A 21,583-nucleotide genomic window follows, 5' to 3' on the forward strand; every position below is an offset into this window, starting at 1 on the left:
TTGCAAGAGGAGCAGCTGGGTCTCGAACCGGCGAACATATGGGATGCTGGCACTTTAGGCCAGGGCTTTAACCCGCTGCACCACATTGCCGGCTCCCCTTATATCTTACTTATCCTTAATATTTCCATCATCTCAAACTGGATGTGGCATGACACAAAGGCATTCATTCAGTGTTTACTGATGAAATGTGTTGTTTAGTTTTTTAGCCATGGTTTAATATGCAGTATGATCAATATAAAAATGTTAACAGGTTTCATCGTATTTTTAACAAACTCCATTCTTTCACAGAATAGCTACATAAATGAGAACATAACAAAAGCTGCTTGCAAGAAGGTTTAACACACTTTCATCTTTCTAATCCTAAAGTATGTTACTGACCAAGAAGACAAACTTAGTGAGAGGAAAAGAGACTTTGAGGCAGGATTAATCTATTTTATTCCCTTGCCTCCTTTTTTTTTTTTTTTTTTTTTTTTTTAATTTGAATGGCAGAGTTACAGATAGAGACTTTCCATCTGCTGGATCACTTCCCAAATGACTGCAATGGCCAGCACTGGGCCAGACCAAAGCTGGAAGCCAGGAGCTTCTTTCCAGTCTCCCACATGGGTACAGGGGCCGAAGCACTTGGACCATCTTCTGCTGCTTTCCCAGGCACATTAGCAGAGAGCCAGATCAGAAGTGGAGCAGCCAGGACTTGAACCGGTGCTCATATGGGATGCTGGCATGGCATCACAGGAAGAGGCTTAACCCACTACACCACAGTGCTGGCTCCTCCCTTGCATCCATTTTTGCTTTTCAGAGTTTAGCTCTCTCTGCTAGGGCTTCTGGATGAGAATACCATTGAGATAATAATGTTTCTGGAAAGTTTCTCTGCTGTTTACTCTGGGGCTTTCTCTACTCCACATTGAGAGATAGCAAAGAAGTGGTAACCCAACAAGAAATCAAGACTGTCATTGACATTTATGCTGTTGATCAATGGACACCTAAACCTGACTGTGAAGATTTCAGATAAAAAGAAAAAAAAGGTGTTTGTAGGGGGCTGGTGCTGTGGCGCAGCAGCTTAGGGCCCTGGCCTGAAGTGTTGGCATCCCTTGTGGGTGCCAGTTCAAATCCTGGCTGCTCCTCTTCCAATCCAGCTCTCTGCTATGGCCTGGGAAAACAGTAGGAGGTGGCCCAAGTCCTTGGGCCCCTGTACCCACGTGGGAGACCCAGTGGAGGCTCCTGGCTCCTGGCTTCAGATCGGCACAGCTCTGGCCGTTGCAGCAATCTGGGAAGTGAACCAGCGAATGGAATACCTCTCTCTGTGTCTCTACCTCTCTCTCTAACTCTCTTTGAAATAAATAAAACAAAATCTTAAAAAAAAAAAAAAAGGTGTTTGTAGCCAATTTAAGACTATACACTGGCCGGCGCCGTGGCTCAATAGGCTAATCCTCCACCTTGCGGCGCCGGCACACCGGGTTCTAGTCCCGGTCGGGGCGCCGGATTCTGTCCCGGTTGCCCCTCTTCCAGGCCAGCTCTCTGCTATGGCCAGGGAGTGCAGTGGAGGATGGCCCAGGTGCTTGGGCCCTGCACCCCATGGGAGACCAGGAGAAGCACCTGGATCCTGGCTCCTGCCATCGGATCAGCGCGGTGCGCCGGCTGCAGCGGCGGCCATTGGAGGGTGAACCAATGGCAAGGGAAGACCTTTCTCTCTCTGTCTCTCTCACTGTCCACTCTGCCTGTCAAAAAAAAAAAAAAAAAAGACTATACACTAGCCACACACATAGAAGAAGCATGGCAAATATAACAGTAATTTGCTAGAAACACAGTAAAGTGATCAATAAATGTTAGGTCTGAAAAATGGTGTCTTCCACACAACAAAAATTATCGCTTCTTCCAGTTGTTATGATGAGGATATGCCATACTTCCCAAAATGAGTTCCTAGATTGTGTTGCAGTCTACTAAGCCAGACTTGACGTATCTGATACAGAAACAGTGGGAAAAGAGAAACAAAGAGGCCAATCTAATTGGCTGGTTGAGCACATTCGCTCTGCACATTCCATCCTGGTATTGATAAGTTTTATGGTCTAAGAAAGTATTCAGATCTTACAGGTAAATGAATTGCAGAAATGGAATAGTCTAGAATCTTCTGTTACTGTCTATCAAATAGTAAAGCAACAACTCACCTGTTTTCCAAAAGACCCTTAGTCATCTAAGCTTATTTACCTGAAAACAAGGTATAAGTCAGCACCTCTGAAGATCATATGCCATTAAATGCTTGTCTCTGAAACCTATTTGAAAGTCTAACATATGAATACATTAATCTTTTGTAAGAAGAAAACACAGCTCTTACTACTTAACCAAATTTTCTCACCCCATCTTATAATTTAAATTCTTTTCCTTGGGATGAGTGATTATATATATGTGTGTGTATATGTATATATAATATATACATACATATATATAGTATATATGCACATATATAAATTATTTTCCTTAACAACCTGGTAAGAATAGGTATGGAGTAATATTGACATTTTGGCATTATGTTTGCTACAAGCAAAGGTTATCTTGACAAGTTCATTTTTAACTTTTTCCCAGTGCAAAGAAAGATCCATAACTACAGTTCTGCATAGAAGCAGTGAGGTCTGACCACATTTGTGGTGATTTTTGGTAGGACTTCTTGCCAGTGTCCGGAGGCTTGTATGTGGACAAAAGCCAGGACTTGAGGATCCTGTAAGTCATCCTGCTTCTGCTTGCAAGCGTCCTTCCTCTCTGGAGATTAGACAGTGGCTTTCTACCTTGTGGGAATCACAGTTTCTTTTCTAAGTGGGCTGCTGAATTTAGATAGGAGAAGGAAGAGATAAGGGCATTTTCCACATGACTGACATGGTTAATATGTTCCAGAGAGGCCAAGGTAATTGTTTTATGGATAGATTTGGGGACTGTGCTGGCTGGGCTGTTTCATATACATTCACATAGTAAGCTCTATAGTTAAAAAAAAAAAAAAAGGCATTTCTCTTCGAAAAGAGAAGAAAGGACAGGCAGTCTGACAATTGCAGACAATGAGTTTAATCCAAAAAAATTTTAAATTATATGATATTTTCAGTTTTTAATTGCACCTTGAAATTTTTCAGTGTGCAAAACTGTCATATTCTTTAGTCACTTAGCACTTCAGTCTGAATTACGTTAAATCAGTTTGAAAATCATTTTTTATTAAGAACAAGGACCTAAAAAGTCCACATCTCCAGCTGTAGTGGTAGTCATGGACAAGTAGCCTTCCAGACTGGGTTTTCTTGTAAGGAATTTGACCTTTCCATTATGACCACTTATCACATTGTCTTCTTCCTCCATGGGCATAGTTTTTTAATGCTAGTTTTTCAATCCAAAATGACCTAAGATACCAGCTCTTTCCACTTTACATTCCTGATGTGGCATTTTTGTGGTGGTAGCTCACTCGCGCTCGCTCTTTCTCTCTCTCATACACACACAGACACACACACTCTCTCTCTGTCTTGCTCTCACTCTCTCTGTCTCACTCTCTAATGGAATGAGAATAGCACAAACCCAGTGTGTCTGTGAAGATAGAGAAGACCAAACAAAATGGAAGATCAAAAAAGGACGCATTGCTCTGAGTCATGGGGGATATGAGGGCAGCAGTGGACACTTGCATCACAGATAGGCAAGGTGCACATGCATTTAAAGGGATACTGCCTTTAAAGACTGCACTTGGGATTCTTCTGAAATGTTCTACAGTGACTGTGCATTGGTGCTCAGAAATAAAACACAACTCTTTTTGAGAGGTTGGTATTGTTTGTGACCAACTCCAGACTTCCCTATAAGCAGATCCTCTGCTTGGTGAGCTGTTCTCTTCCTCTGTGACTGGTTGTGTGGATGGCCTGTCGTAGGGAAGAAGTTCAGCACAGAACTCTGCCATAAACCTGCTGGTTCTTAGAGAACCCAAGAATCTTCTGCAGCAGCATGTCCATGTTTAACCATTATCCTTAGAAAAGAGAGAGTTCTTCAGAAATGAAAAGCATGCTGAATTTTCTCACTGTCCTCTGGTTTGTCTAGCCGGGCTCCAGCTTCCAACTGTATTACACTATGTAGGCCTGAACTCTGAACTCTGATCTCTTTAGTAAGCTAAAGGTTGTTTTCTCCGGGGGTACATGGGGAGTCAATGTCAGCGTCTCCAGTAACACCAGGCCTTGTTTCTGTTACCTTGAACACTATTGAGCTCCTTACTCATTAGGTGGATCAGAGGCGTTCCCTTGGTGAAAAGTGCCAGTCTGGTGACATGCCGCAGGTGCAGGCCTCTGCTTTGTGAGCCATGGGAGTGTTGGTGAGCCGCCGGTGTTTGGCAGTGTTTGCAGCTCTCCAGCTGCCGGGTGTCAAACAGATGCTGCTCTGAGACTTCAGTATTGTGTGATGGCAGATCTGGCCCGACTCGCTTCCTGAACACCCCCGTCGTGACCGACTACCAGATACCTGGCCAGAAGATCGTCATGAGAACTGTGAAACAAAGTTTGGGTTGGAGTCATCAGTCATTGAGCGCGCTTCCAGACAGGGCCAAAGGCAGGTTTAGTCGTCCCGGGTGAAGGGACCAGAAAAGAAAACATGTAGAGCTGCTCTGGTGTTTAAGAAAAACACGGAGCCACTGTTTCAGCCAAGAGAATTTCAGAGAGTTCCTGGCTGTGAGTCAGGTGTTTGGTGTTACATAAGGATTTATCAGTCACTGTTTGAAAGACTATCAGATCGGCCTTGTGTAATGAATGAGGGGAGCGTCAGCCAGGAGGAGGCAGATTTAGTCACGAGTTCTCTTGGCCGAGAAAAACGAACACCTTCTCCAGAGACAGGATTTTTCTTCCATTCCGGGAGATGAGGAACACGCGAAGTATATGGAATCCAGGCTTTCAGATGAGCGGTTTCCACTAGCAGTTTTTGGTGACCTGCTCATAAATCAATGAAAAGAGAAATTGTGGGGGTAATTGGCGTCTCTCTGTACCAGGGGTGTCATCTCTGTAGGAACAAGCTAGCACCACGCCTAATGCCCTGGCTACAGACACAGCTGTGGACGCATTCCCTGCCCCTCGCCCACAATGGCGGCTCTGAGTGTGAGTGTAAACGTGTGACAGGAAGTAGACAGGTACTGTCATCATCCTGCAGGTGTCAGTAGTTTTTAGAAGAGCTTTTAGTCTTTGGCCAGTGTTTTTTGACTTCTCCTTTCAGGTTGACCTTGACTTTCCTTATTTTTTCTTTTTTCTTTTTTTTTTTTTTTTTCACCTCAGATCATCCAGCCCCTCTTAGAACTTGACCAAAATAGAAGCAAATTAAAGTTATATATTGGACACCTGACAGCCCTCTGCCATGACCGAGACCCCCTAATCCTTCGTGGACTCACTCCACCAGCTTCCTATAACTTGGACGATGACCAGGCAGCTTGGGAGAAGGAGCTGCAGAAGATGACCCAGGAACAGGTCAGTCTCTCCCTTGAGCTTTGACAAGAGCCTGTTGACATCCAGCTGCTTTTTAGCTGGGTGCAACCACTTCGGGGAATGCAGTATTCAGATTCTAGACTCTTTGTGGTGGTGTTGGGGGCCTGAAATTCCAGATAGCATGTTTTAAATTACTTTCTCATTTATTTTTTAATTGATAAATTAAAAAAATCTGTATTTTTCATGTACAGCATGTTATTTTGAAATATTTATACATCGTGGAATGGCTAAATCAAGCTAATGAACATATATATGCATTACCTTACACACTTTGCATTGGTGTTGAGAACACTTAAAATCTACTCTCAGCAGTTTCCAGGAATACAATACAAATACCATAGACTGAGTGGCTTGTGAAGAACAGAAATTTCTTTCTCACAGTTCTGGAGGCTGGAATTCCCATGTCAGAGGGCCAGCGCGTTTGGTTTCTGGTAAGGGCCCTCTTTGGAGTTTCAGGCTGCTGATTTCATGGCCTCACCACCCCCAAAGGCCTCACCACCCCCAAAGGCCTCACCTCCTAATGCTGTCGCCAACAAAGTTGGAATTTCAACATGTGAATGGGGAAGGTACAAAGATTCAACCTAAAGCAACCCTTTTGCTTGGATATTTACGTAGGATTTTCTGTTTGACATGTTATCATTTTTTAGCTCAGTAAAGAGAGGATAAGGCTAGCTTGGATACAGAATTCATGAATAAGAGAAAACAGGACAGAAGGAAAAAAAAAAACACTGGATGAACGATGAGAAGGAGAAGGAGAAGGAGAAGCAGAGCTGCTTCTAAAACATGAATTCAAAGCTGCTCTGCTCCTAGTTCGTAGAGGGCAGTGGTGATAAACCCAGCCCTTACAGACTGTTGTCACACCAAGCAAAAGGCCACGAAACCCGCAGGTGTTATAAATTTACCGAGATGCCCCACCGGAATTTTAATGCTGCCCACTGTTCTAGCTACGTACTTTCTGTTAGTTGAATGGTTACTCACAGTACATGAAGGAAAATTACGTGACATGTGGCAAGAACAGCCTCCAGCGGTGCCACGTTAAAGATGGCAGTGCCAACCCACGAGTCGAGGAGGGCAGGCTGGAGGGCACAGGCTAGCACAGAGTCCCCCGTGTGTGACCTCACCGAGTGATAGATTTACTTAACAGCCTAATTTTCTTTTTTTTTTTTTTAGATTTTTTTTAACTTTTATTTAATAAATATGAATTTCCAAAGTACAACTTTTGGATTATAGTAGCTTTTCCCCCCAATAACCTTCCTCCCACCCACAACCATCCCATCTCCCACTCCCTCTCCCATCCCATTCACATCGAGATTCATTTTAAATTATCTTTATATACAGAAGATCAGTTTAGTATATACTAAGTAAAGATTTCAACAGTTTGCACTCACACAGACACACAAAGTATAAAGTACTGTTTAAGTACTAGTTATACCATTAATTTACATAGTACAACACATTAAGGACAGAGATCCTACATGGGGAGTAAGTGCACAGTGACTCCTGTTGTTGATTTAACAATTGACACTCTTATTTATGACGTCAGTAATCACCCAAGGCTCTTGTCATGAGCTGCCAAGGCTGTGGAAGCCTCTTGAGTTCGACAACTCTGACCTTATTTAGACAAGGTCATAGTCAAAGTGGAAGTTCTCTCCTCCCTTCAGAGAAAGAGACCTCCTTCTTTGATGGCCCGTTCATTCCGCTGGGATCTCACTCACAGTGCTCTTTCATTTAGGTCATTTTTGTTTGTTTGCCAGAGTGTCTTGGCTTTCCATGCCTGAAATACTCTCATGGGCTTTCTAGCCAGATCCTAATGCCTTAAGGGCTGATTCTAGGCCAGAATGCCTAACAGCCTAATTTTCAAGCTATCCTATTGATTTGTTGTGAAGATGGAAGGCATATTTCTGAAGTATAGCCTATTGCCATTTCGTTATTGCTTGAGAGAGGAAAACAGCTAAAGGACAGCATTGATTTAATGAATTTGTTCCTCATAGCTCTTTTTGATATTAGCAATCACACAGTAAAAATGTATCTGAAAGCCACATGAACACATGACAAGTTCACTTTTAAGACTTTTGCTTCAAAATGTTGCAGAAAACTAGAGCTTCTTCTGCTACTGACAGTGATGTATCCAAGTTTAACTGGTGTTACATTATTTCTTTGTAGAATGTCTTGTCTCTCAAATAGAAAAAGTATTTTCTGTTAGTCCAGTGTTTCAAATATGCCTTTCCAAAAAGGGAAAAATATATCGTCAGTCTGAGACCAAGGTAGAAAAACCAAGATAGAAAATTTTATACTAAGAATTTTTCAGAAAGTTTTAAGTGAATAAAGCCAGGAAATTGTAAATAGACTTGCCATTGTGCATTATGACACAGTCAAATTACTACGGTTTCTCACACGTGAATTCTGTTAATATTGTCACATTTGCCCTCGGTTGAGAATATCCTCCATTACTGAAGTTGTTGTTCAAGTGTTTAAAGCTATTGTTAGCAGAATTCCTTGGAAAACAGCGATGTGGGTTATCTAAAGGAATACAGCAATTAATACCACCTTTTCTGGGCTTCTCCATCACTGCTAAAGATTGGTGGAGAAAACCAGCCAAGTTTCTCACTCTGCCCCCAACTGAGAATTTAAGGGAATAATGCATGCTGTCTAACAATACAAAATTATTTGCCTGTGAAAATATTGTGATCAAGGTTCAACTTTAGTTTGGATGGCCAAAAAACTGAAGACAGATATGCACGTTGGTTTATTTTGTGTGTGTGCTTTGTTTGTAGTTTTGTGTTTGCGTTGTAGAGCCTTCCGCCCCAGCATCTGTTATTCACCCTCTGTCTCAGTGCATTCCTTGCCACCATGCTCCCCTTAGTCTTCCCCAATGAGGACAGGACAAGAGCCTTGTCTATCTTCTTGAGTGCTGGATCCTCAGTCCCAAAAGCAATGCGTGGTACATGGTAGCTGCTTAATAAATACTTGTTGAATGAAAAGAGAGGGGAAAAGAATAGCATGTAGGCTGTGCTTATTATATACTTGGCTGATTATTGATTTGGTAGCCCATGGCACTGTCCTTAGTGCCACTGAGTAGCTTTGGGTAGTCTGACTGCTGATGTCAGAAACCAGTCAGACTCCACCAAGTATTGACTATATAATCTGCAACTGCCTGGTGTGTGGGAGCCTAAAAATAGATCCTTGCATCTGAAGATTTCCTGAAATTGTTTCGTTTCCTCTGCCCTTGTAGAGGCTGGCTACCATAACAACTAACTTGGGGATATATTTTTCTTCTTTCTTTTTCTTTTTCTTTTCTTTTCTTTTCTTTTTTTTTTTTTTTTTTAAGATTTATTTATTGGGGCCAGCGCTGTGTCATAGCAGGCAAAGCTGCTGCCTACAGCACCAGCATCCCATGTGGGCACTTGTTCGAGTCCTGGTAACTCTACTTCCGGTCCAGCTCACTGCTAATGCACCTGGGAAAGCAATGGAAGATAGTTCAAGTTCTTGGGCCCTGTATCCATGTGGGAGACCTGGATGAAGCTCCTAGCTTCCCTCTCTCTCTCTCTCTCTGCCTGTCTCTCTGTAACTCTGACTTTCAAATAAACAAATAAATCTTTTTTTAAGATTGATTGATTGATTTGAAAGTTAGAGTTACAGGGAGAGAGGGAGAGACCTTCTCTCTGCTGGTTTTTTCCCCAGATAGCTGCTACAGTCAGGGCTGAGCCAGGCTGAAGCCAGGACCCAGGAGTTTCTTCCAGGTCTCCCACATGGGTGGCAGGGGCCAAAGCACTTGGACCATCTTCTGCTACTTTTCCCAGGCCATTAGCAGGGGAGCTGGATCAGAAAGTAGAGCAGCCAAGACTTGAACTGGCACTCATGTGGGATGCTGGCATCATAGGTGGCGGCTTAAGCCACTGAGCCATGATGCTGGCCACATTTATTTTTCTTACATTACCATTTTTTGCTTTGTATATTTTGAGGCTGTGTTATTAAATGAATACATTAAGAATTATTATGTCTCCTTAATGAATTGGCTCTTTTATCATTAAGTAGCAGCCTTAATCAAAGTTTCTGCAGTCTGTTTTGTCTGATAATTAACATAATCACTCCAGCTTTCTTTAGATTAATGTGTTTGTGGTAAATCTTTTTCTATACATTTTTTAAGCTATATGTGTCTTTGTATTTGGGTGGGTTTCTTTAGAGCATATATCCAGTCACTCATTCTCCATTTTCTAGTTGAAGTGTTAGACCATTTGCACTTGATATAATTACTGTTATAGTTGAGTTAAATCCTCAATCTTGTAATTTGTTCTCTGTTTCATCTGTTATTTGTCCTTTTTTTCCTCTTTCTTGGCTTTCTTTTGAATTAACTGAATATTTTTTATGATTCTGCTTTATTTCCACAGTGACTTCTGAACTCTACTCCCTGTCCCCCCTCCCTTTCCTCAAGTAATTGCTCTATGGTTTGGAGTGTACATCTTTTAACTTATCCCGGCCCACTTTGAAGTAGTGTCACACATACTCTATTTCCTTTGTCACTGTCTTCATGCTGTTGTTGACATACATTTTATTCTTTCATATGTTATCATTCCCAAAGTACACTGTCGCTATTTTTTCTTCAATTTTTTATTCCATTTTAGAATGTTCCTTTTATTAATTTGAGAGGCCGACAGAGAGACAAACAGAGAGCTCTGTTCTGCTGGTTCATCCAAGTGCTCTCAGTAACCAGAACTGGACCAGGACGGGGCTGGGGCCAAAGCTGGAAGCCAAGACAACAATCCAGGTCTGCCACCATGGTGGCAGGAACCTAATTATGTGAGCTATCACCACTGTGTCCAAGGTTCTGCTTAGCAGGAAACGCAGGAGCTGATGCCAGGAATCAAAGCTACATACTCCGATCTGGGACACTGGTGTCTTACCTGCTGGGCTAAACACCCACACCTAATTTTTTTTTTATTGTGACAAGATACACTTAACACAAAATTTTGCCATCTTAACCACTTTTTTTTTTTTTTTTTTTTTTTTTTTTTTTTTTTTTTTTTTTTTTTTTTTGACAGGCAGAGTGGACAGTGAGAGAGAGAGACAGAGAGAAAGGTCTTCCTTTTGCCGTTGGTTCACCCTCCAATGGCCGCCGCAGCCAGCGCGCTGCGGCCGGCGCACCGCGCTGATCCGACGGCAGGAGCCAGGAGCCAGGTGCTTTTCCTGGTCTCCCATGGGGTGCAGGGCCCAAGCACCTGGGCCATCCTCCACTGCACTCCCTGGCCACAGCAGAGAGCTGGCCTGGAAGAGGGGCAACCGGGACAGAATCCGGCGCCCCGACCGGGACTAGAACCCGGTGTGCCGGCGCCGCTAGGCGGAGGATTAGCCTAGTGAGCCGCGGCGCCGGCCCCATCTTAACCACTTTTAAAAGTACACTTCACTGTTATTTTAAATACATTTAAATGTTGTGCAAGCATCACCACGTGGCATCTGTCTCCAATAACTGTTTTCATCCTGTAAAACTGAAACTCTATGCCTGTTCACAATCATTCCCCATTCTCCCTTCCCCAGGGCCCCTGGCAGCCACCATTCCACTTTTTTGTGTCTCTGATTTTGACTACTCTAAGCAACTCATACAAGTATTTGCCTTTTTACAAGTAGCTTATTTCATTTAGTGTAATGTCCTCAACTTTTATCCACGTTGTAGCATGTGTCAGCATTTCCTTTTTAGTGGAATAATATTCCGTTGTATGTATATACCACATGTGACTTACCCATTGCTCCACTGATGGATGCTTGCGTTGCTTCTACATCTTAGCTGTGGTGTACAGTGCTGCTGTGAACATGGGTGTGTAAATATCTTTTCGAGATCTTCCTTTCCTTTCTTTTGGATGTATACTCAAAAGAGTTGACTTGCCAGAACATATTTTAATTTTTTAAGGATTCACCATTCTGTTTTCTATAGTAGATGCTTCATTTACATTGCTACAGTTTACAGGAGATCCAGTTTGTTCTCATTCTGATCAGCACTTATTTCTGGTTGTTTTTTATTTGCTTGTTTGTGTTTTTGGTGTAGCCATCTTAATAAGTATAGGGTAGCATATCCTAGTTTTGACTTATTTCTCTTATTTGCCAATAAGCATTTGTTTTTCTTTGAAGAAATGCTTATTCAAGTCCTTCGCCCATTTTTAAGTGGCTTGGTTTTTTGTTGCTGAGTGTTAGGAGTTCCCTATGTATCTTGATATTAATCCCTACTCATATATGCAACCTGCAAACATTTTCATGCATTGTGTAAGTTGCCTTCTTATTCTGTTAACTGTATCTTTGATACACAGAAATTCTAAATGTTCGAGCCGGCGCCGTGGCTCAATAGGCTAATCCTCCACCTTGCGGCGCCGGCACACCGGGTTCTAGTCCCGGTTAGGGCGCCGGATTCTGTCCCGGTTGCCCCTCTTCCAGGCCAGCTCTCTGCTGTGGCCAGGGAGTGCAGTGGAGGATGGCCCAGGTGCTTGGGCCCTGCACCCCATGGGAGACCAGGAAAAGCACCTGGATCCTGGCTCCTGCCATCGGATCAGCGCGGTGCGCCGGCTGCAGCGGCGGCCATTGGAGGGTGAACCAACGGCAAAGGAAGACCTTTCTCTCTCTGTCTCTCTCTCTCACTGTCCACTCTGCCTGTCAAAAAAAAAAAAAAATTCTAAATGTTCATGAAGTCTATCACCCTTGAATTCAGTGAATTCGGCCCACTCAGTTAACCTAGAACTTCCACTGTGTGGAGATAGAATGCCTTCATAGTTCATTCATAACTGATGGGATCCAGAAAAAGTATTATTTTATGGACTATTCAGCCTTTTTTGTTAGAGTGAGAATCACCCTCAGGGCTTTGTACATGCTAATAAGACACATCTCTGTCTGAGCTTGGGTTATTATCAATTTACAAAGTATAAGAAAAAATATGCAAAACACCTTATTTGAAGACTCTTGATTCTTACCAAAGTTTACCCAGATCCTCAAATTCTGCTTATTGAATAGCTGTAGTCTATTAAACTTATACTCTAGGATTTTTCCTACACATTTCTGTACAGATACATATACTCACACAATAGAGAAGATGAAAACAACTCACCGCATATTCATTTTTAGCATTTTGAGTACTGATAGGTGAACTGTCTTACTTTACTTTGTGCTTACTTGGACAAGGGATACAGACTACTGGAAAAGCCAGGGAACAAGGTAACTTCCCAGATGTTATTGTTAAAGAACAATAGCATGTTATTGTTAAAGAATAATAGCATGGAGCCAGTGTTGAGGTGTAACAGGTTGAGTCACCACCTGCAATGCCAGCATCACACATGGGCACTGGTTCAAGTCCTGGCTGCTCAGCTTCCAGTCCAGCTCCCTGCTAATGCACCTGGGAAAGCAGTCGAAGATGGCCCAAGTATTTAAACACCTGCCACCCACATGGGAGACCTGAATGAAGCTCCTGGCTTCAGATCAACCCAGCTCTGGCCGTTGCAGCCATCTGGGTAGTGAACCAATGGTGGAAGATGTCTGTCTGTCTCTCCCACTCTCTCCCTCTGTAACTCCTCCTTTCAAATAAATAAAATAAGATCTTTTCTTTTTTTTTTTAAAAAAATGATAGCTTAATAAGGCAATACTATATACTAAGAAAGTTATAAGCTTTAGTCACCTCTCTTTGTTAAGGTTGATTTATTTGAAAGTCAGAGAGAGAGAGAGATCTTCCTTCTGCTGGTTTACTCCCCAGATAACCACAACGGCTGGGGCTGGGCTAGGCTGGAGCCAGGAGCTTTTTCTGGGTCCCCCACGTGAATGTCGGGCCCAGACACTTGGGCCATCTTCTGCTGCTTTTCCCAGGCCATTAGCAGGGAGCTGGATCCGAAGTGGAACAGCTGGGGCAGGAACCAGCATCCATATGGGATGCTAGCAGTCACTTAGCCCTTTAGTCGCCTCTTAAATGGCCCACTTGACCCCACCTCTCAATATCTCATATTGGGGATTAAATTCCAACATGAGTTTTGTAGAGGATAAGCTGTATTCAAACTATAGCATTGTTTCTTCTGCTGTTGACCCAATTTGGAAAATCTCTGACCAGAAATAACATATAAGAAACATGTTTGGTGTTAATGGTCCCCACATCCTAAAACTAAATCACTCTCTCTGTCTCATACACACATATATACACACAGCAGCAGCATATTAGAAAAAATAATGACACTAAAGTCAAATATATCTAGGTCTTAACTCCAACTTTTGTCTCTTTCTGGCTTGGGACATTGAACAATTCTTAACCTTTCTAAGCCCCAGTGGGTTTTTTTTTTTTTTTTTTAACACTGAAATTGCAATAATACTTGCCCCCAAGCATTGCTGTTGAGGTTTAATGAAGTGAAATAATATTACCTATGCTACTTGTAGAGAAATACCCGTAGTGGTAAATTTTAAGGAAGAGAAGTCAGGCCTTATGTTAGATCATGAATCATTTTGTCAAAGATTTTCCCTGTGGGCTACTTAAGTTTTCTCATTTCCATCACTTTTTTTTTCCCCCTCTCTCCAAGGCAGTTGTATATTTGGCACTTGTTCTTATACAACCCACAATATTATAAAGAATAAAAACATGGCCAGCACTGTAGCACAGCAAGTTCAGTCACAGCCTAAACACCAGGATCCCAGTCCTGGAATCCACTTCTGATTTAGCTCCCTGCTAATGCACTTGGGAGAGCAGCAGAAGATGGCCCGAGTCCTTGGGCACCTGAACACATGTGGGAGACCCAGCCGGAGTTCAGTCTCCTGGCTTTTACCTGGCCCAGCTCCAGCCATTGGGGCCATCTGGAGAATGAACCAGCAGATGGAAGACTTCTCCATCTGTCTCTCCCTCTTTCTAACTCTGCCTTTCAAATAAATTAGTCTTTAAAAAAGAAAAGAATAAAAACAGTAAATTCAGATAGATAGAAAAAAATCTTACCTTTAAAAAAAAAATCCAGAGTTGAGAATATAAAATTTGATCAGAGTTACAAACTAAAAAGTTAAAAACCACTGCTATGGAGCAAGCATTAAGCCTAACAGTTAGGACATTTTGTGTCCCATATTGGAGTAGCTATGTTTGGTACTTGGCTGACAACTCCATCTTCCTCACAATGCAAACCCTGGGAGACAGCAGGGATGGCTCAAGTAATTGAGTTCCTGCTACTCATGTAGGAGACCTGGATTGAGTTCCCAGCTCCTGTCAAGCCTTTGGCTTGGCTCAGCCCCAGCCATTGGAGGGCATTTAGAGGGGAAACCAGTGGAAGTAAACCAGTAGAAGGGAGCACTCTATTTTTCTTTCTTTTCCCACCTTCTCTCTCTGAGCTCTTAGCAAATTTTTTCCAAGAGGAAATTCTCTCTCTACCTCTCAAATAAATTAAGTAAAATTTTATTTTAAAAAATCACTGTTATGAAAAGATTTAATGTAGAGCCTGGGAGGAATTAGGAAATAAAATATTATTGTGGTGTTAAATTCCATAATGATCCATTTAGGAAATATGATTAATATTGTATTCCTGGTGCTGTAAAACTGAATGGGGATTGATTTACCTCAAGTAAAATATTCCATTTTTAAAAGTTGAAAGATTATTATTACCCATGGAGCTATTAAGGTTTGTGTATTTCAGCCTGTCAAACTGCCTGTGGTGGCTCAATGACGATTGTAGGATCACTAGATGGCAAAATATGTGAATTCCTTCCAAGGCTCTGCCTGGAATCTAGGCATTAGCAGTGACTTTCTAATTTTGAATTTTGTAAATCTGCTCCCACATTTTCCAATCCGTTTGGAATTTTCTTTGGGTCTGATTATTAATTGGGATTGACACACTTGAATGACAGGTAGATATATGTGCATTCGTGTGCCGTGAGCCCCTGATATCATCTGCAGTGTGTAGAGCAAGTTTAGGGCATGGTTTGCGGTCAGACAGACTTGGATTCTCATTGTGGTTTTTTGTTTGTTTTACTTTTATTTTTAAAGATTTATTTATTTAAAAGAGTTACAGAGAGAGATACCTTCCATCTGCTATTTCACTCTCCAGGTGGCTGCAATGACTAGGGTTGGGCCGATTTGAAAAAATAAAAAATAAAAATAAAAATAAAAAAAATAAAAAATAATAAAAAAGCCAGGAGCCTCTTCTGGGTCTCCCACATGGGTGCAGGGCCCAAGCACTTGGGCCATCTTCCACTGTTTTCCCAGGCCATAGCAGAGAACAGATCAGAAGAGGAGCAGCTGGAACAGGCACCAGTGCCCCTATGGGATGCTGGTGCTGTAAGCAGAGGCTTAACCTATTATGCCGCAGTGCCGACCCCAAGATCTGAGTTTCCTTAACATCTCTATATCTGTTCTTTGATCTTTCAGCAGACATAATGAAGCATAATGAACATAACCATTATGATGGTTATAACACTAGGAGCTGGAGGACCTGGCATTGTGGTATAATAGTAAAGCCGCTGCCTGCCACGCCAGCATTCCTTATGGACACTGGTTCATGTTCTAACTGCTCCACTTTCAATCCAGCTGCTTGCTAATGGCATGGAAAAGCAGCAGAAGATGGCCCAAGTGCTTGGGTCCCTACAACCCATGTGGGAGACCTGGATGAAGCTCCCAGCTTTGGTCTAGCCCAGAATTGACTCTTGCAGCTGGCCACCTGGGGAGTGAATGAGCAGGTGAAAGATTCTCTATTTCTCTCTCTCTCTCTTTTTTTTTTTTAAAGATTTATTTATTTATTTATTTGACAGGTAGAGTTACAGACAGTGAGAGAGAGAGGCAGAGAGAAAGGTCTTCCTTCTGTTGGCTCACCCCCAAAATGGCCACTGCAGCCCGCACTGCGCCAATCTGAAGCCAGGAGCCAGGAGCTTCTTCCAGGTCTCCCATGTGGGTGCAGGGCCCAAGCACTTGGGCCATCCTCCACTGCCCTCTCGGGCCACAGCAGAGAGCTGGACTGGAAGAGGGGCAACCAGAACTAGAACCTGGTGCCCATATGGGATGCCTGCGGAGGATTAGCCAAGTGAGCCATGGCTCCGGGCCCCATGATTCTCTCTCTCTCCCTCCCCTTCCTTCCCCTCCCCTCCCCTCTCCTCTCCTCTATCTCTCACACTTTAAAATAAATAAATCTTAAAGAATAAAGCTGTGAACTGTGGGCCAGTGTTGTGGCACAGCAGGGTAAGCTAATGCCTATGACGCTGAGCACTGGTTTACATCCTGGCTGTGCCACATCCAGTCCAGCTCCCTGCTAATGTGCCAGGAAGGTGGAGATGGCCCAACTCCTTGGGCCCCTGTCCCCTGCTTGGGAGGGTAGAGTTCCAGGCTTCTTATTCTGGCCTGGCCTGGCCCAGCCCCAGCTGTTGCAGCCATTTGGGGAGTGAACCAGCAGATGGAAGATATCTGTGTGTGTGTGTGTGTGTGTGTCCCAATTCAGCCTTTTTTTTTTTTTTTTAAGATTTATTTGTTTATTTGAAAGGCAGAGTTACAGAGAGGTAGAGACAGAGAGGTTTTCTATCCACTGGTTCACTCCCCAAATGGCCACAATAGCTGGAACTGGGCAGATCTGAAGCCAGGAGCTTCTTCCGGGTCTCCCACGTGGGTGCAGGGGTTCAAGGATATGGGCCACATTTTACTGCTTTCGCAGGTCATAGCAGAGAGCTGGATCAGAAGTGGAGCAGCTGCGTCTCCAACCGCCAGCACTGCAGGCGGTAGCTTTACCTGCTTTGCCACAGTGCTGGCCCCTAACTCTGCCTTTTGAATAAATAAATAAATATTTATTTTTAAAAAAACACATGGGATGTGGGCACTGGTTTAAGTCCCAGAATCTCCACTCCCAGTTCAACTCCCTGCTAATGTGCCTGGGAAAGAATGCAAGATGGCCCAAGTGCTTGGCCCCTGCACCCACATGGGAGAACTGGAGAATGCTCCTGGCTCCTGGCTCCTGGCTCCTGGCTTCAGACCGACCCAGCTCTGGGCATTGTGGCCATTTGGGGAGTGGAACCAGCCGAGTGAAGATCTCTCCCTCTATCCCTGTCTCTCCCTTTTTCTCTCTGTATCTCTGCCTTTCAAATAAATAAATCTTAAGAAAATAAACCTTTTAGTTGATAGTCATAATTGCTGTTATTATTTTTAATTGATAGTTTACTAAGGATTAGGCAAGGAAGCTCCACACCCCTTCCCACGTTCTTTGCACTGTGTGCGTCTTCACCTGGCTGTTCGATTGTATCCTTTAAAATATCCTCTGGAATAAGTGGATGACCGTGAGTAAAGTGTGCCCCTAAGTTCTTTCAGCCATCTACCAAATTAAAGGAACCTGATTTACAGCCATGGGTCAGAAACATGACTTACAACCTGGGGCTTGTGATTGGCATCAGAGGGTGGGGACAGTCTCATGGGACTATGGGACTGAGCCCTCAAACTATCTCCAGATAGATGGTGTCAGAGTTGAGTTAAATTTAGGACATAAGTTGGTGTCTGCTGGAGAACCTGTATCAGAAGTGTTGTGTTGAGTAGGAGAATGGAAAAAACACTTTGGGTGTTCTATCTCTTGGAATAAAATCTTTGTACCCGCTCTCAGTTGCATTTTTCTTTTTCCATCTGCAGTGTGCACTTTTATAGTCTGCATTTTGCCTTTCTAACACACATATGTGTTTCCGTAAACAATGAGCAGCATCGTTTGGTGTGAGATAAATCCAAGATGCATGGCTCCACTATGCTCAGGCTGTGTCTGCTCATCATCATCTACTGAACCGGGGCTCACAGTCACCTGGTTCTGGACGAAGAGCGTTGCTGCAGTTTTTCCGAGAGGGCGGATCTTACACTGTTTTATGTGCTGTCTGGGAGCCTGGAGCAGCTTGCTTTATGGAAACAGAGTGAGATAGTGTCAAGGCAGAATGTTCTCCTGATACAAAGTGGCTTGACTAAGAAGAAGGTTTTTACTAAGTTCAGTTTTAAATTTCAGCATCTTCTGTTTATTTTAGAACATCCCTATACTTTGAGCCTTGTCTATTATCTTTTGGAATCACAACTCGTAACTGGAATTCCAGATGCAAGTTTTCCACATTGAGCCTACAAGTTCTCCTTATATATATGATGCCCTTGTTTCTTTGCCAAACCCTTTTGCGTCTCTTGGACAGGAAGCCTTGTTAGTGTCCCCATGCATCCAGCATTGATGGTGAGCTAGCATACAGCTGACGTCTCAGGGAGTGAGTGGTTCTTAAGTCAAATATTATAGAAAAATTATGGAAAATTTCAACTAAAACTTTTTTGACAAATGGCTTTTTCCTTAAATATAAATGCAAAGAGTTTTGGGTTTTGAAATTTCAAGCTTAGTTATTTTCATAGAGCCCAAGGATTTGGGAGGGGTAACAGTGGGTTTTACATAAACATTGTATATGTTTTTAAAAGGCTGTACTGAGCATATGCTACACATCAATTCTGTAGTTTCAGAAAGATGCAACAGGGTGGGAAACTGCAGACCTGCACAGGTGCAGAGATTGGAAGGACCACACTCGTATATGTCATCTTTCTCATAGCTCCAAGTGATTGTTTTCAACTTGCAATGAGGTGAGGAAACATTTATAAGTCTCCCATGGCTCGCTTATTCAGACACTGCTGTGCTGTACAACACGACTTCCCTGCAACAATAAACTTCAGCTTTTCAGCTTGTCACCAGTGCAGTGGCTCAGTTAGACAGCGAATGTGGTAACCAGCCTGGAGCATAATATTGTTCTTGGGCTGAAGTATCCTAGTTTGAAGAGGTTTTGTGCATTGTGATTTTACATACCCTAGGCAGAATCAGATAGTCTGACTAAATGGATTTGATTGTACTCCCTGGAGTTAATTGTATGCATTTTAAATATTTTGGTGTGCAAGTGAATGGATACATGAAAGTTGTGTTTTGCAGACTTAAGTATTTGGGTCCAGTTCCTTTGGTTTTTTTGTCTAGGCTGGCAAACATACATTTTTCAAACAGTGAATTCAGAGCCATTTTACCTCTAGCTTTTAGTCTTGTCAAGTTCTAACAGCAAAATAAACTTGGACCAGGTCAGATTTGGGATACTTTATGGCCAAGTAAAGATTGTTAAATAATATCTTATATATGTAAAATTTCCATTGTGTCATCTCTGTGAGGTTTTGTTTTGTTTTTGGTCTGGTTCATGTTCTACTTCTTTACTTCTTTCAAATGGTAGCCAGTCCAGAGGTATAGTCACAGGATTAGTCCGGCTCTCAGGTGAAGGGGGAGTGTGTTTCAGAATCTTGGAAAATAAGCAGTCTGTTCTAAGTCCTCAGTACTTGAGTGAGAAGCTCCAGAGAAGGGCTTCTCAGGGAAGATGGGGGCCTCAAGTCACCTACAGGTCTCTCCTCCCTGCTGAGTCCCCCTGCCCTTGTAATTCTACTCACCAGTCCAGCCCGTGAAGCCATCTAGGGAGTGAACCAGCAGGTGGAAGATCGATCAATCTCTCTCTCTCTCTCTTTCTCTCTGTCTCTCTGTAACTCTGCCTTTCAAATAAATAAATCAAAAAAAAAAAAAAAAAAAGATGAGGATACACACAAAAAAAGGTAAAACCAGGAGTGAGCCCACAGGTACCACCAAAAGAGAAATCACATTAGCTGTGCAGTTTATAACATCCCACAGGAGAAACAAGTAGTTCAACAACACAGTCACTTCTAGTCCTGAGAACTGAAGGAAACCCCCTTCCGTGGGTCCGCATAAAGAATCCAGCCACAAACAATCTCCTGATGTCCTTCCGTCGTACACTGTGAGTTCCATAAAACTGGTTGTGGTTTCTTTCTGATCTTGTCAATATCATAACACCAAAGTCCATGGCAATAAAATCCATTCTCTAGGAGACCCTAAATATTACTGTCCAAGTACTCATACATCTAGTATATTATATAGTATAAAGAATAAGTTTTCAAGTTTCTGGAAAGATTTAGGCAAAACCCCTCAAATATAGTAGTCTCCACCAAAAATTTTTATACGCTAAGCAACAATAGCTTCAAGGATATAGTCCCTGACAGCAAAATGCTGAAATTTTTCTTCTTTTATCTTAATTTTTTTTTTTAATTTGAAATGCAGAGACTCAGAGATCTCCCATCCGCTGGTTCACTCCCAAAAGCCTACAAAAACTGGAAGCTTGGCCAGGCCAAAACTGGGAGCCATGAACCTAATCCAGGTCTCCCCTCTGGATAGCAGAGACCCAGCTACTGGAGCCATCACCTGCTCTCTCATGGGATCTGCATTAGCAGGAAGCTGTGTTTGAGAGTAGAGGCAGGACATGAAGCCAAGCACTGCAGAATAGGATGAAGTAGTCCAACCAGTGTCTTAACCTCTGGGCCAAACACCTGTCCCTTTTAAATGTGTTCCTTTTAAATGGAACCTGCCCCTTCCCATTTATCACGGCCAGGGAATCAACTGGCATGGTCAGTGGGGCTGAGGCCAACATTTCAACTGATACAGCCAAAATGACAGATATAGCCAGCAGGCTGGAGGCCAAGGATTTGATCAGCACAGCTGGCATATTTTGCAGTGGAGCTGGATCCAAGGATTGGGGTCTGTGTATTTGGCAGGACCAAGGATTCTGCCAGCACAACTGGTATATTTGACAAGCTGGGACAGAGATTGAGCATACATGGCCAGCATTTCTGATAGGGCCAGGGCTGCGGTTTCAGCTGGCAAGGGTGGAAATAGTAGGCCACGGCCAAGAAGGTGGCCCCCATGGTTGGGAGATTGGTTACACACCATGAGACTGAGCAAATGAGTAAATATGTTGAAGGTAATGTAAGCGAAGCTTGTCATTACACGAGAAGAGACTAACAAATACAGAAAGGGTAGAGATAAACCCTGTGGGGCTGGGTTGTTGTTGAAATGAGCTCACAGGTTTTAACAGATAGATAAATAGATGTAGGTTCTTCTGTGTGCATGTTTGTCCTCATCTGCAGATACACACACCTCTGAACATCTCCTGATTTTGCCTGCTGAGAGGATTTAGAAACAGTGACACCAGCAACAAGGAGCTTATTTAGCACCCAAATGGTGGTTTCTTTTTCTGCCAAACAGGGCTCCTTGGAAAAATGGCTGAGTCTAGGGCCATATGTGGGAATGTACAAGATAATCTCAGAACATCCT

The 21,583-nt window shown here is 42.9% G+C and overlaps 1 protein-coding gene across 17 annotated transcripts in view; it reads left to right on the forward strand.

Annotated features, from left to right (window-relative positions):
* Positions 1-21,583, forward strand: part of ERC1 (ELKS/RAB6-interacting/CAST family member 1) — a 518,217-nt gene that overhangs the window by 460,089 nt on the left and 36,545 nt on the right. For 11 of the 17 annotated variants that reach the window (XM_008259816.4, XM_002712778.5, XM_002712779.5 and 8 more), the window contains one exon: positions 5,265-5,453. In XM_008259816.4, the coding sequence (XP_008258038.1) occupies positions 5,265-5,453 (189 nt within the window). Of the gene's footprint in view, positions 1-5,264; positions 5,454-21,583 lie in introns of those variants that run through there. The other 6 variants (XM_070049268.1, XM_008259822.3, XM_051850753.2 and 3 more) reach the window with 1 other exon arrangement.

This window comes from Oryctolagus cuniculus, chromosome 9 (genome assembly GCF_964237555.1).
Source record: "Oryctolagus cuniculus chromosome 9, mOryCun1.1, whole genome shotgun sequence".
Classification (NCBI taxonomy): domain Eukaryota; kingdom Metazoa; phylum Chordata; class Mammalia; order Lagomorpha; family Leporidae; genus Oryctolagus; species Oryctolagus cuniculus.